This window comes from Dendrobium catenatum, unplaced genomic scaffold (genome assembly GCF_001605985.2).
Source record: "Dendrobium catenatum unplaced genomic scaffold, ASM160598v2 fragScaff_scaffold_1704, whole genome shotgun sequence".
Classification (NCBI taxonomy): Eukaryota; Viridiplantae; Streptophyta; class Magnoliopsida; order Asparagales; family Orchidaceae; genus Dendrobium; species Dendrobium catenatum.
This window is the reverse complement of record NW_021320166.1, coordinates 269054-283790: the sequence shown is the minus strand read 5'-3', so window position 1 is coordinate 283790 and position 14737 is coordinate 269054. Positions and strand designations below refer to the sequence as shown.

The window sequence follows — 14737 nt, the reverse complement described above, 5'->3', positions numbered from 1 at the left end:
TCACAAGGTATATTGTAAGTTTACAAGCATTTTGATCCGATGCTGCAGAACAAATGATAGATGCTTAAGGCTTCCATGTGGCTTTTCTACTGTTTCTTAAAGCAGCTTTTTAACTGCTTTAAGAAGCAATAAAAAAGCTATCCCAAACGAAGCCAAAATGGCCAAAGAATCAAAAAATAATATTAATAATCTATTAATCATTAATAGAGCTAATAATGTAATTGCATAATGATTGATTGGTTCATTTGGCTTAAATACTCTATTAGGAAATTCATCAAATTTATTTCATAACACCAAAATCCTACAAAGATTGTGCACAATCCTTCCATATATCTTTCACAAACTTAGAAGATTAAATAGCAAACGTGGAGCACAGAACACCCAGAAAGTATAACTTGCTTGTAAAGAAAAAATATACATTTTACAAGAAAGCTGGCAAAAGAACGTTTAGCAAAACCAAAACCAAAACCATATAGATTATAAGTTATACTAACCAACTGTTCCTTACATCTATTTCACATGTTTCCTCAGTAAAGCCTACCATGTAGGATATGAATGTAACAAATTCTGTAGGTATATACTCCTAGTCCTCACAAAAATGGGGGAAGAAACTGAAAAGGATGATGACAGCTAGAAATAGATGCTGATCTCCTTCTCACTCATCTCATATACATGATCTCGAGCCTCGGTTAAAGCCACCTGCATTTTTTTATAAGAAAGGTAAAAAGAAGAAGCATGCGGGGTGCAGATCCTCTATAGTTTAGGGTAGGGGTTATCTATCCCATGCAGTTAATCCCTCAAGGTGTGATAAATTTTCAATGATCAAGATTGATTCAATCAACTCTAGAGATACGTTACTTCGGTATTTACTGGAACTAATCAAAGCAGTTGGAAGTGTATTGCATGATTCATAATAGTTTAGGGGTTAAACATACCATGGTTAACCCCTCAACAATTTATGATGCATTTTCAGAAGTTAAGATTGATCCCATCAACTTCTAGCGATAACCGTCTGATTTTATGGGAACCTATCTCAATCATTGGAACTATATGGCCCAATTCCCCTTCAACTATGAAAAATTCGTACCCAATAAACATACCAAATAGATAACAAAAGTAGTCCTTGCAACGACAGCATACCTGCCCATATTTGGTCAAAAAGTTACTCGCAAGGTTTAGCGACGTGACAGCAAGATCCTCATTTGCCTTGAGTGCTTGGGCTAGCGCAAATGCTCCAGTATCCTATTTTGAATTTATGGTTCACAAAAACATATGATTATCATGGCAAATCATTCAGCTGTCAGTTTTAGAAAAACATGAAGTAAATCTTCGTACTCTGATCTCATTGAAACCCAGATCAAGAGATGTCAATGCCTCATTAACAATTTTCAAGCTGCGTGCTAAGCAGATTGCACCCTGCAGGAATGGAGTGAATAGAGAATCTGTTAAGAGTTCATAACTTAATTAACATTAATGGTAGCAATATATAGTATTCATTAGTGTAATATTTCTTTATTCTTGAGGAAATTTAACTTTATTATATTTTCTTTTTTTTTTCCTCTCTTCTTGTCATCATATACATATATTTTTACTAGCATATAGATTAATGAAACACTATTGTTGTTAGGTCCAAAATCTAAGTGAGAAAATTGAAAAGTTGAATTAAGTAGTTGGCATTAAGAGTAAAATTTGTTGAATAATCATAATATGAATCTAATATATATATATATATAAATTTAATATATATATATATATATATATATATATGACATAAATCCGTTAATACGTTGTATTAATAATTGGTGGAATCAAAATGTGTAAGAAAAAATAAAAATAAAATGATTTATTATAAAAATTGGTTTAGATGTAATAGTTTTAAAAATTGGAAAAGATATAGAGTGACTCATAAGAAGTCTACGAAAGCAATATATGATGCAAAAAAAAAAAAAACTTTTAATGATTTATATAATATATTAGATACTAAGGATGGAGAATGATGTATATATAAATTAGGTAAGCAAGACATAGGAAAAGTAAGAATTTAGTTCAAATGAAGAGCATTAAAGATGGGGATAAAAAAAGCTTTTATTAGACGAGGATATTCAACAAAGGTGGATGAGATATTTCGATAAACTTTTTATTAAAGATTGTGAGAATGACTTTAGTGACCATAATACTCTCAATATAAATAAGGCAAGCATGGTACCTGTTGTGTGATAGAAAAGTACCCCCAAAATTAAGGAAAAAAACTTATAAGATGGTGGTGAGACCTGCAATGCTTTATGGCGCAGAGTGTTGGCAATTAAAAGAAAAGCATAAAATTAAGTTAAATGTTGTAGAGATGAGAACGCTCTGATTGATGAGTAGCATCACTCTTAAAGAGAGTCATCTTAAGATGGTTTGAGCGCATAAAATGCCAACCTTTCGATGACCCGGTTAGAAGAGTGAGATGTTTTAGGTTTGGCCTATGTTAAAAAAGGTAGAGGTAAACCTAAAAGGGCCTGGTTAGAACCTATTAAAAATTACCTTTTTTAAATATATTTAAATGAGATTTTGATTAGAACGAGACAATGGAAAAAATAGATTCATGTAGCTAACCCAATTTAGTGGGATAAAGGCTTAATGTTGTTGTCGTTGTTGTCGTAGCATATTAACGAAGTAAATAAGTGGTTTTTAATTTGTAACAAGTCAACAAAGAACATTTTCCAACATAAATGAAAAAAGATAAAGGTAAGTTTACATTTAAAAACTCTTACATCATCTCCCAACCCATTTGCCCGCAAATCAAGGGTTGATAATGTGGTGTTGTACTTCAAAGCATCTGCAACGTATTCCACTCCTTTTGCTCCAATCTGGAAGGTGATAAAATAATGTGAAACTAGGATATAGCATAAAACAAATATTTTGAGCAAGAGAATACCTGGCACCAACCAAGTTTTAGAGTTTCTAGTTTTCCATGGAACTTGATAATATCACAGAGAGCCCTTGCTCCATCAGGCCCAATTGGGTTGTAACCTAGTTCCAACTGAAACAGGGAAAAAGAATTGGTCTATGGATCAAATATAAAAATTTACATTGGGGGACAACCATGTTAAATGACTCACTGTAGTGATGATCGAATTGTCTTTTAATACTTGGGCTATCTCGCTAACTCCACTTGCATGGATGTTGTTACCGCCCTTAGGAAATCAAAGAAAAGGAAACATCATGATTTGAGATTGTGAATGGAAGACAGTTAAATATAGATTTCTGCTAGCAAAGAGCTGTTGCTCAAACTATATGTTCTCGGATTTTAGGATGGAGGTCACAAGTTCGCATCTGACTTGTGACCTTTAAATTAAATATTCACTAACTCCCTATATGGAATTTGATCTGTAACTGGCCGTGTGCCCGCCTCATTTTAACTATCCATGTGCCCACTTATCTGCAGTTGCTGTTGAGCCTTTCAATTAATAAAATAATTGGAATAAAAATGTATCTTCTAATAAAACTACAATTTGCTTCCTCTTACAGAATACTTCCAAAAGTCTTAAAAGAAAAAAATAATAATAATAAACATTATCTAACAATTTGGATTAGCCAAAAACCCTACCGACATAACTACCACGAATTCTCCTTAAATTGCAGCCTATTAAGTAAGTTACTTCACCGTAAACAGATCATTTATCTCCGTTCAAAACGGACCAAACTAAATCAAGCAAAAATAATTATCTTAAACTAACTAACAACAATCTTTTCATGATGCGCAGAAAGCAACAATAACACAACAACATCAAGCCTTTATCCCACTACGTGGAGTCAGCTACATGAATCCTTTTTCTCCATTGTGCCCTATTAAAAGTCAAATTCTCGTTTAAATTTAATAAAGAAAAACCGTTTCTAATATTTTCTAACGAAGTCTTTTTAGGTCTGCATCTAGCTTTCTTAACATAAGTCAAATCTAATACCTCTACTTTCCTAACCAGGGCATCAGAAGGCTGTCGTTCTATGTGAGCAAACCATCTAAGGCGACTCTCTCAAATCTTATCTTCTACTGGAGCTACTCCAACCTTTTCACGTATATGATCATTTCGTATCCTATCTCTAAGGGTAAAGCCACTCAACCACCTGAGCATCCTCATCTCTGCCACACTTAACATAGTATTATGCTTCTCTTTTAATGGCCAACATTCGACACCATAAATCATTGCAGGCCTCACCACCATCTTATAGAATTTTCCTTTAAGTTTGAGGGGTACTTTTTTATCACAAAACAAGCCCGATGCATTCCTCCACTTCAACCATCCAACTTGAATTCTACTTATAATATCCCCATCTATTTCACCATCACTCTGAAAAATAGATTCACGATATCTAAAAAGTTTACTCTTATTAATGACTTGAACGCCAAAAGTCACAATCCCCTCACTAGGTCTATTACTACTAAAATTACACTCCATATATTCCATTTTAGATCTACTCAAGTGATAACCTTTAGACTCTAAGGTTGACCTTCATAATTCAAGTTTACCTTCAACTCCCTCTCTAGTCTTATCAACAAGAAGAATATCATTAGCAAAAAGCATACACCAAGGTACATCCTCTTGCAAATGATGCGCTGAAAGCAAGAGAAAAAAAAAAGGAAAGTCCTTTCAACTTAAGTTTAAGAAACACCTGACTAAATAGAAACCGAAAATTTAAGATAATTATTAACTTGTGCCCAAACATGGTTATGTAATAGATTTCTACTGAAAAATTAGGCTTAGTAATGACCAATGGCAACTTACAAACTTTAATATTATCTGCAAAGCAGTACTTCAAAGGTGCTTGCTCGGTAATCAATTGTGTTAGCAACTAAATTGGTGTAACTGGCATCGCATATTGCCATCATATCAAGTCAACATTTTGCCAGTATAAGTAAGATAGTAAGAATTCATCGAAAAGAACCTAATAAACTTGGATATCTGGTATCTGTTAAGTAGTGGAGCTATATTCGATAATCAAATGTGCTATCAATAGCAAATTTTGGTGTAACAAGTGCTGCATATTGCCTTCATATTCAGTCAGCAATTGCTAATTCTCAAAAAGATAATAAGATTTCATCGAACAGACTTTAAATGTGCAAAAACAAAGGATGTGATTTTCCTTCTTCAAGAGCCTCGCAATATATGCCATAAGAAGGCCTTCGGTGTTAAATAACATTTTCTTTCTTTTTTTTTTTTTTGCTAATGAAAAATTTCATGCATCTCAGTATTCTGAACATTTTTAAGTAATTTACAGCATGTTTCTAACGTATCAGGAAAGAAAAAAAAAAACCCTTGAATAGATGCACAAGATTAAAGGTAAGTACTATAACTCACCAAATCTATTGTAGTTATCGTCCGATTCTGCTTCAAGGCATCAGCAATCGTTTCAGCCCCCTTTTTATGATTGCAAATTATTTTAAAATGAGGCATAATAGAAGTGAGAATATGATCTAAAGTGCCCGTATGAAATGGATAATAAGATTTCTTTATATACCTCATCACCAATGTCATTCATGTAAAGGTTCAGCCATAGCAAGGATTTTGTTTTCTTGATATAATTAGCAACATGGAAAGCACCTTTTGGATCAATATCATTATTCCCCAAGTCCAAAAGTGTTATTTTTCCTGAAAACCATATGAACATTTAAGTCAAAAGTACATAGATCTCTAGAATGAAACAGCCTGATAGAATGGTAGAATCAGAAGGGTAAAATCCCTAAGAAATGAATCGCACACCTCTGTGGGAAGATAAGCCTGACACTAGTGCTCGGACACCCTCATTACCCATATTATTGCCATGTAAATGAAGTTCCTACAAGAAATAAATTCCAGGAAAACTCTTTTAGCAATAGAAACAACATTTTGCAGCACACGCTTTTAGTTTAACAAAACAGGTCAAATCCCACTATGGAGAGTCAGAATGGCTTTAAATAAAGTTTTAGGACCAGGAATTAAATCCTGGGTTGAAAAAGGATGTTGAAAAAATTGAATAAATATTTCAAGGACAAGGCTAGCCATAACAAATATCATAGTGATTGTGGTTAAAAGGACTTTGAATGGAAAAATAAATTAATCAGTGCCTACGTAATGTTAAGCAAGGCATTCAACATTATACATAAAACAATTTAATACCATTGTAATTCTCACATCGGATCGTTATCATAAACTAAGTAGAATCTAGACTAGGAAAATTAATACCCTTAAAGATTTGTTTCCTTCAATGCCTTTGCCCAAGCTTGCTACTCCAAGTGCGCCCCCATAATTGCCACTAGATTCACAAAAAGAACGAGAATAATTTTAACGAATAAAATCGTTAAAATTAAAATGTAAGTAAAACAAACAATAAAGAAACTTGAACATTTCATACTGATCAAAAGTAAGAACTAGCATTAGAAAAAAGTGAAAGCATCACTAACTTGAGATGTATCGATCTAATAGAGTTGTTTTCATGAAGTGCTCCAGCAAGACCAGCAAATCCCTAATAACGTTTCCAAAAATCAAATTTATTTTGTGAATTATTAATTTCAATGGAACTTCCAAATTTCAAATATGAGAAGCTAGAGTAGATACAGAAAATTCAATCATATTGTTGTTAAGCTCTAAAACACGTAATGTTGAATTATTTTTTAGCAGCTCTGCAATATCCTTTGCCCCCTGCATGATCATTTATAAAGCATATCATATTCAAAATGAAGTAACCTCCATAAATTACGACAAAGGCTAAAACAAACATTCTTAAATAAACTAAGTCAACTAACCTCGTCGCTAATACCGGTACTGTTAAGCTGGAGCTTCTGGATCCCACTATTCCCCATCAAAATATCAGAAAGATACTGCAGACACGAATTATTTTCCCCTCAATAGAAAAAAGATTGTTAATGAAGAAAGAGAAACAAATCAACATTAAGCGTTTTACATGCATTTTAAGAGGCATAACCTATTTCATACAGTAATTTGACAAAATTATAGACAGAAATGAAACAATAAAAACATGACAGCTTTTGTAAAATATATAACAACAACATCAAACCTTTATCCAACTGCGTGGTGTCAGGTATATGAATCATTTTTCTCCATTTTGTTCTATTCAGAGTTGAATTCTCAGTTAAATCTAATAAAAAAGAAGTCATTTCTAATATTTTTCTAATAGAAAATAACCAAAATGGCCCCTTAACTCTTTATGAAAGACTACGTCACTACAATGGTTCCTAACGATATTAAATTACTATTTTGTTCGCTTAACTCCTTAAAAATGAATAAAATAGTCTCAAAATGAGACTATTTTAGTTATGTTTTAAAGACTTAAGGGACCAAAATCATTCTTTAATATAGTCAGGGGCTATTTTGACTTTTCAAAAAGAGTCAATGGAGCATTTTGATCTTTTTCCCATTTTTCTAACAGAGTCATTTTAGGTCTACCTCAACTTCTTCTAACATAGGCCAAATCTAATACAACTACTCTTCGAACCGGCCATCAGAAGGATGACATTTTATGTGACCAAACCATCTAAGATGACTCTCTCTAATTTTATCTGCAACTGGAGCTACCCTAACCTTTTCACATACATGGTCATTTTGCATTTCATCTCTAAGAGTGAAGCCACTCATCCACCTAAGCATTCTCATCTCTACAACACTTAATTTTATGATGCTCTTTTAATGGCCAATATTTTGGCCAAAAAGTTTTACAGATGTCACCACCATCTTATAGAATTTTCCCTTAAGTTTGAGGGGTATTTTTCTATCACACAATATTCTATAAAATATAAAGAGATAAAAATTTGAATATATATATATATATGTGTGTGTGTGTGTGTGTGTTTGCAACATTTCACCCATCATATCATCCAAAAAGATCTCACTTTCTAATGAAAATTTGAATGCAATGAACAAAAATATAATTTATAAATTTAACGCAATAACTCAAAAATACATTTGTTGATGTATTAAGTAGTATAGACAAATTAAGTAGGGTTCCTAATATATTAAAAGGTGATTATATATAGTTTAATATCCTCATAATTAGAGTATTATTCTCTCATATTTGGTTCCTTAGCACATCATCTTGCATGCCCATTTATATGCCCCATATATTTAATAAAAAAAATGGTGCAATTATATACTCTTAACATGTGTCAAAGTAGAAAAAAACCTAGCCACACTCCCAATTCCACATAACCTGCTCATGCCCCTTCCCATGTTGGGCTCACTAAGCCCCTCCCACCAATTCTGTGCATGCAGCTTCCTTAGCTCAATTGCATGTAGCTTTCCTCCACAAGCTCACTTGCTAGCATGCAACTTTCTTCTGCACGAACACTCAACCCTCTAATATTTCGCTTGAGTCCCCACCAAATGCTGGCCTGCTTGCCTACCTTCAGCTTCACTACAAACTCCACTTGTGCTTGTTGCCATTGATTCCTACGCACACCTACATTTTAAACATCCCTCACCTCTCACCTACATTTTAAACATCCCTCACCTCTCACCTACATCATTGTGTCTAACCATCATGAATACTATTATCATCCTCACCAGTGCTTTTGTGTTAACTTGGCTTCACATGCTACCCACTGATCTTTCAAACCTCTCCACTACTCATCAATGTTTCGTGGATGATGATCTAACATCCTTTCATCTACTTAGTCCCTATCTTAGATGGTATCATGGCTCTATCTTATTCAGTATCATGGCCTCTTAGCTTCCACTACATTATGAAAAAATCTCTATCACCGTGGATACTTCTATAAAATTCAATGGAACCAATTTCCTCTTGTGGTCAAGGGGGTTTCTTGTTGGTTCCCAAAACAAATTATCTTATCTTAATATTTCTCCTCTAATTAATGATCATTCCATTAAGTTATCCAAATTAAAAATTTTAAATTATGTTATTCTCACTTAGCAATAGACTTGAAAATTTTCTTCCCTCCAAAACCCTATTTCATTATACAGAAAAGGTTATGTAGGATTTTCTCCTATCCACTTATCCTACATTGGAATACCACAAAATTTTGCATCTGCTTCTCATGTTGGACCTGTTGGAGCTATCCACTTAGGTATGTTCGAGGTTCTAGATTCAGGTGTCTTTTCCATAAGACAGGCAACAACAAACTTATCTCCTCTATACACGACTTTCCTTCCTACCATGATTATGGAAGATAGGTCTCCATTCTCCATGACTAGGTAAAAGCATGGTAACTCCCTAGGCAACCCATAATTTTATAAATGAATTTTTTATTCATTTTCTTATTATGTCATATAATTATTCTACAAGTTTTATCCCTCCTAATGTACCTTTTGGGATCTCACCTCAACAAAGATGATTGGTGAAGATATTGAAACCAATGCACCTAATGATTAATGCTCCTTTGTTCTTTCTTACACTATTACTCATTTCCATTAGTACTATCAACTAAGTCATCCTACTCAAGTGCCTCTTATGTATATTCATGTAATCTTTCACCTCTCTCTCCACCTTTACAGTATTCTCTTATCATCCTTGATGATTGGCGGAGGTGCTAAAGACATGCCAACACTTCCCACCATATTGTTAAACTCAAATAAGCATCCACCACTCATTGAGACACCTGACTAGCATATTCCTATTATTCTTCGTTACCATAATGGTAAAAGACAATGTATTTCTCACTATATTCACTCCTAGTATTTCTTGTAGTCAATTATCCACTTCGTTTCGTATTGTCTTGTCTCTATATTTATCTCTATTCCCAGAACATATCTAGAAGCATTACAACATCCTTTATGAAAATCAGCCATCCGCGTTGAAATAAGTGCTCTTTTGAATTGTCATAACAATGATTTGATTGTCCCATTATTTGCAATCAAATCATAACATATAAATGGGCGTTCACAATCAAATTTCATCCTGATTGATCAATGAATTACTTCAACATTTTGATTGGTTTATAAAGGATTCACTAAAATTCATATTCATAAGATTAATTATTTTTATATATTCTCCTAAACTACTTGCATAAACTTTGTCGAAATCATTTTGTTTAAGGCCATCAGTTAAAGTTTGGTTATGCTATAAGTAGATGCAAGCAATTATTTCCTTTAAGATGATTTATATGAAGACATTTATATGGAGCAAACCTCCAACATGATGCTCAGGGGGAGAACTAAGTGCCATTTCTATGGAAGGTTATAAATGTCCTCAAACAAAGTCTACGAACATGGTTTGACAAAGTCTACGAACATTGTTTGACAAACTTTATAAAGTTCTGGTTGAGATTGATCTTTGCATCGGTACTATGAATCACTTTATCTTCATCAAGCATACTCCTACAAGATTCATCATACTAACAATCTATGATGATGACATCACAATATCCTTGAGATAAAATGTTATTTGCAAAAGTGCTTTATAATCAAAGATTTAGTATGATCTAAGTACTTACTTGAAATTTAATTTGCCTGTAGTAAAAAAGGGAACGTCGCTTTCACGAAGGAAATCTGCTACTAACCTTCTTGGAAAAATTAATACCCTTGGTTGTAATCCTATTGACAATCCTATGGAGAATCAGGTCACACTTGATTATGATGAATCTCTTGATGATCCATTTTAATATCAAATATTAGTTAGTAAATTGACTTATTAGACTACTACCAAACTGGACATCTCCCTTTTCATCGGAATAGTAAGTTAGAACATACAATGTCCAAAGAAAAAGTATTGAGAAGCAATTCTACGACTCACACATATCAAAAAGTCTCCGGAGAAAGAATTGCATATACTAAATTTAAGAATCTGAACATTAAATTCTTTGGGTTAGTTGATGATTGAAAGCCAACCTCAGGATGTTGCATCTTTATTAGAGGAAATATTGTGTTTTGAAAAAGCAAGAAATATATTATTGTGTTCAACTCAAATATTGAAGAAGAATACAAAGTTTGGCTCATTCTCCATGTGAAATAATGTTAGTTAAAACTTTTTTAAGAGTTTTTAAATTCTCTGCTACTAAAACTTTCAACTCGATAATGAAATAATTGTGTTGTCATATATATTAATAGCAATCCTATTTTTTAAAAATAAATTATATGTTCAAGTAGATTGTTATTTCATTCGAGATATTATGCTTTTCACAAAATTGAAGTTCTAATGTCCAGTACAAAGCAAGTGATATATATCTTCATTAAGTTTCTAAAGAACCAACTTTTTTTTTTTCACATAACAACCTACTGCTAATAGTTAACAGATACTCCAGCTTAGTATAGACGAATAAGTATAGCTCATAGTACTAGAAAGTTATTATATGTAATTTAATATCCTCATAATTGGTGGTATGTTCTCTTTATTTATTTACTAATTGTATCCCTTATGTACTTATTCATAGGCCTCACATAATCAATCAATTTTATACTTTAATTATTAGCTCTCAATAATGTCAGCTGAATAGAATGACCTTTCATATTTGAATTGTAATACTTTTTCCTTAAAAAAGCATTGCCTATGTCTAAGCAGGGGATAAACTGAGCACAACCAATATATTGTTAGAACAGCAATATCATATACATCAGGGACGCAAACTATAGTTTCACAAAAGAACAAAAAATCAAATCTAATGAGAACATAAAAACTCTCCCCAAGAAAATCAGCCTCTAAAATATGGGTAGCCCTATTTGTAAAGAGTTATAATGCCCATTAAAGAACCATTTATTCTTCATCTGTCAACACTACCTCGTTTTTCAACCAAACAACCTCATTTGCTAGCCAATCTACAGAACCATTACATTCTATTTAGAAATAGTAACACCTTGGACCTAAAGAACCATAACTTCTAAACTTCCTAAATTAATAAAACATGGACCACTCGACCTAAAGAACCATAACTTCTAAACTTCCTAAATTAATAAAACATGGACCACTCTCCCATAGCACTACTGATGATTAACTTCTTGACCAGAAGGTCCTCGATCAGCAATCAAACTTAAAATATTTTTATCTATAGATAATTCCAGACCATTACAGACAACCATCACGAAAAGCATAAATGGGGTTTGGAACACAAGATATTTGTAAAATACAAAAATCATTTAATTTTCACGGTGAGTTGTTCTAAAAAAAGTATTGTTGTATGCAAACTCAAAAGTAGATAAATGCAAGTTTCAAGAGCCAATATTCTTTCCAATCAAATGCTTTGGCAAGTTGTCTAAAGATCTATTAATAACTTACGTCTGACTATCTATTTTACGGTAGAATGTAGATGCAAATTTTAGTACTGTCCCAAAAAGTTCATATAGTATTTTCAAAAACACAAAACAAATCAAGCATTTTTTTGTCTGAAATAATTGTTGATGGTAACTCATATAGTTGATACGCCTTGGAAGTAAAAATAGCAAATAGAAGAGAAGAGCAGCGTAGGAACACAAAGATATGGCTGATTTTCTTGTTTATCTTCAATATTTTGAAATCTAAATGTTTAATATTAATTATGGTAAGAGTAAGTAGGTCATTAGAGGGACTTCTGGGTTGAGGGTTATTGGGTCCACAATGCTTCTGCTTTCTTATTTATCTTTATGGTAAGAGTAAGTAGGCCATAACCTCACTCTTTTTTCTCTAATACTAATACAATGTCGGGTCTACAGGATATTTATGATAAAGGAAACAAATTGACTAGTGTCTCCTTATGATGGTGGTGGTGAAAAGGGTATTTAGGATTTGGAAAGATTGGATAATGAAACTTCTAGGTATTAAAAAGGAAAGTTTTCATAGAGGAAAATGGTGGTGAAAAGGGTATTTAGGATGTTAGTGAGTTAATGTTAGGTGTTTTTAAGGATTTAAATCAATTTAGTTAGATGTGATATTTTTAATTAGGCTGTTAATAACATGACATTCTCTCTTTTTTTTAGGATTTTAGCTAGAGTATCTTAGGTTTATTGAGGAGTTAAAACCATAAAGATTATGAGGCATAGGAGGGAATGTTTGGAGAGTATTGAAGAGGTTTTGTGTGTTTAAGGATTGATGTTATGTAGAGGAGATTGACAATTGTGTTGAGGAGTGAGGGTAGGAAAAAATAACTAAGAACTTACCAAAACTCATGAAAATTAGCCTAGTTTCACTAAAAAGTAGATCAACTACAAAACCTTTTAATACAAAATTTGCACAAGTAAAAAATAAATTTTATTCAATAGATTCAAAAGCACAAAACAATGTCCTATTTATAGGCCTTTTCCAAGCCTAGATAACTTTGAAAAGCCTTAAAAGCCAAATAAAAATTATTACGTTATTGACAGCTTATTCTAACAAAGGAAAACAAATTAGTTTAATAAAATAAAATTTAAAGCTTTTAAAAACATGAAAATTAAAATTGGCAAATTTGACAAGTAAAGTGGTCCTGAAATCATGAGATTTTAAAATAATTTTGCTTCGTTGAACGATTTAACCAACTGACACATCAAGAAAACTTAAATTAAAAAAATAATTAAAAAAATTAAAAAAAAAAGAAAATTTAAATTAAGCTTATTAATTATTTTCTGAAGATTTTAAAGATATTATAGTTTGTCTATGGCCTTTGTCTAGAGAGTTGTGCAACTGAATGACTCAAATCTTGATGCTACGCCTTGGTTTATCTCATTGTCCATGACCTTTGTCTTGACGTTGCATCATATGATCTTTTAGGATTCCATTGCATGTTGCCTTGTCAAATTTTCTTTTAGAGGAATCATCAATTTTGGAATGACTTAGAAGAATTAATACAAAATATACCTCTTGAAGATAGAATTTTTATTGGATGAGATTTAAATGGATATGTTGGTAGAGAGGTAGATGATTTTAAAAACATCCATGGTGGCCATAGGTTTTGAACGACTGTGGGCTCCGAAAATTCGGCCTCGGCCTCCGCTCGCTCTTCTTATTCGGCGAGGGAGTTTTAACTGACTAAGTTCCGAGGTAAATTTTGGAAGGCTTAATAGCTAATACCTTATTTAAGAAAAGATATGAGCATCTTATCACTTATAAAAATGGATATAGTGAAACGCTGATTGATTATTTTCTTATAAGAAAATTAAATCATTTAGATTGCAAAGATTATAAAGTTATTCCGAGTGAAAATTTATATACCGAATATCGATTATTAGTTTTGGACTTTAAGATAAAGGATCAAAAAATAAAAAATAAAATAAAATGATTTTCTAGAATTAGATGAGGGTATTTAAAGAATATTAACAAAACTATTTTTGAAAGTAAGATTTTATATCTTAAGATTCTGTTTGTTCATGAGGATGTCAATATTATGCGAGAAAAAGTGACTTGTGATATTAAGAATATTGCAAAAGATGTGCTTGGAGTTTCGAAGGGAAAAGCTCCTAATAGTAAAAATAGTTAGTAGTGGAATCCAAATGTGCAAGAAAAGATTAAAAATAAGAAAATTTGTTATAAAAATTGGTTTAGATGTAAAAGTTCTGATAATTGGGAAAGTTATAAAGAGGCTCATAAGGAATCTAAGAAAGCTATTTGTGATGCAAAGAGCTTTGCTTTTAATGATTTATATAATAGATTAGATACTAAGGAAGGAGAAAGATATATGTATAAATTAGCCAAACAAAGAGATAGGAGTAGTAAGGATTTAATTCAAGTGAAGTGTATTAAGGATGAAGATCAAAAAGTACTTTTCTGATAAGATAATATTCAACAAAGGTAGATGAGGTATTTTGTTAAATTTTTTAACGAAGAATGTGAAAATACAATTGACTTTAATGACTTTATTATCCTA

General features: G+C 32.3%; 1 protein-coding gene across 3 annotated transcripts in view; it reads right to left on the bottom strand.

Moving 5' to 3' along the window:
• Positions 1-366: 366 nt before the first annotated feature.
• Positions 367-14737, bottom strand: part of LOC110092769 (NLR family CARD domain-containing protein 3) — a 35989-nt gene continuing 21618 nt past the window's right edge. For 2 of the 3 annotated variants that reach the window (XM_028701435.1, XM_028701437.1), the window contains exons 5-17: positions 6764-6838; positions 6576-6659; positions 6422-6483; positions 6204-6273; positions 5742-5817; positions 5500-5630; positions 5340-5399; positions 3105-3179; positions 2921-3025; positions 2757-2852; positions 1336-1416; positions 1141-1242; positions 367-699 (exon numbers count right to left, since the gene is read on the bottom strand). In XM_028701435.1, the coding sequence (XP_028557268.1) occupies positions 631-699; positions 1141-1242; positions 1336-1416; positions 2757-2852; positions 2921-3025; positions 3105-3179; positions 5340-5399; positions 5500-5630; positions 5742-5817; positions 6204-6273; positions 6422-6483; positions 6576-6659; positions 6764-6838 (1086 nt within the window). In that variant the 3' untranslated portion in view covers positions 367-630. The remainder of the gene's footprint in view (positions 700-1140; positions 1243-1335; positions 1417-2756; positions 2853-2920; positions 3026-3104; positions 3180-5339; positions 5400-5499; positions 5631-5741; positions 5818-6203; positions 6274-6421; positions 6484-6575; positions 6660-6763; positions 6839-14737) is intronic. The other variant, XM_028701436.1, reaches the window with a different exon arrangement.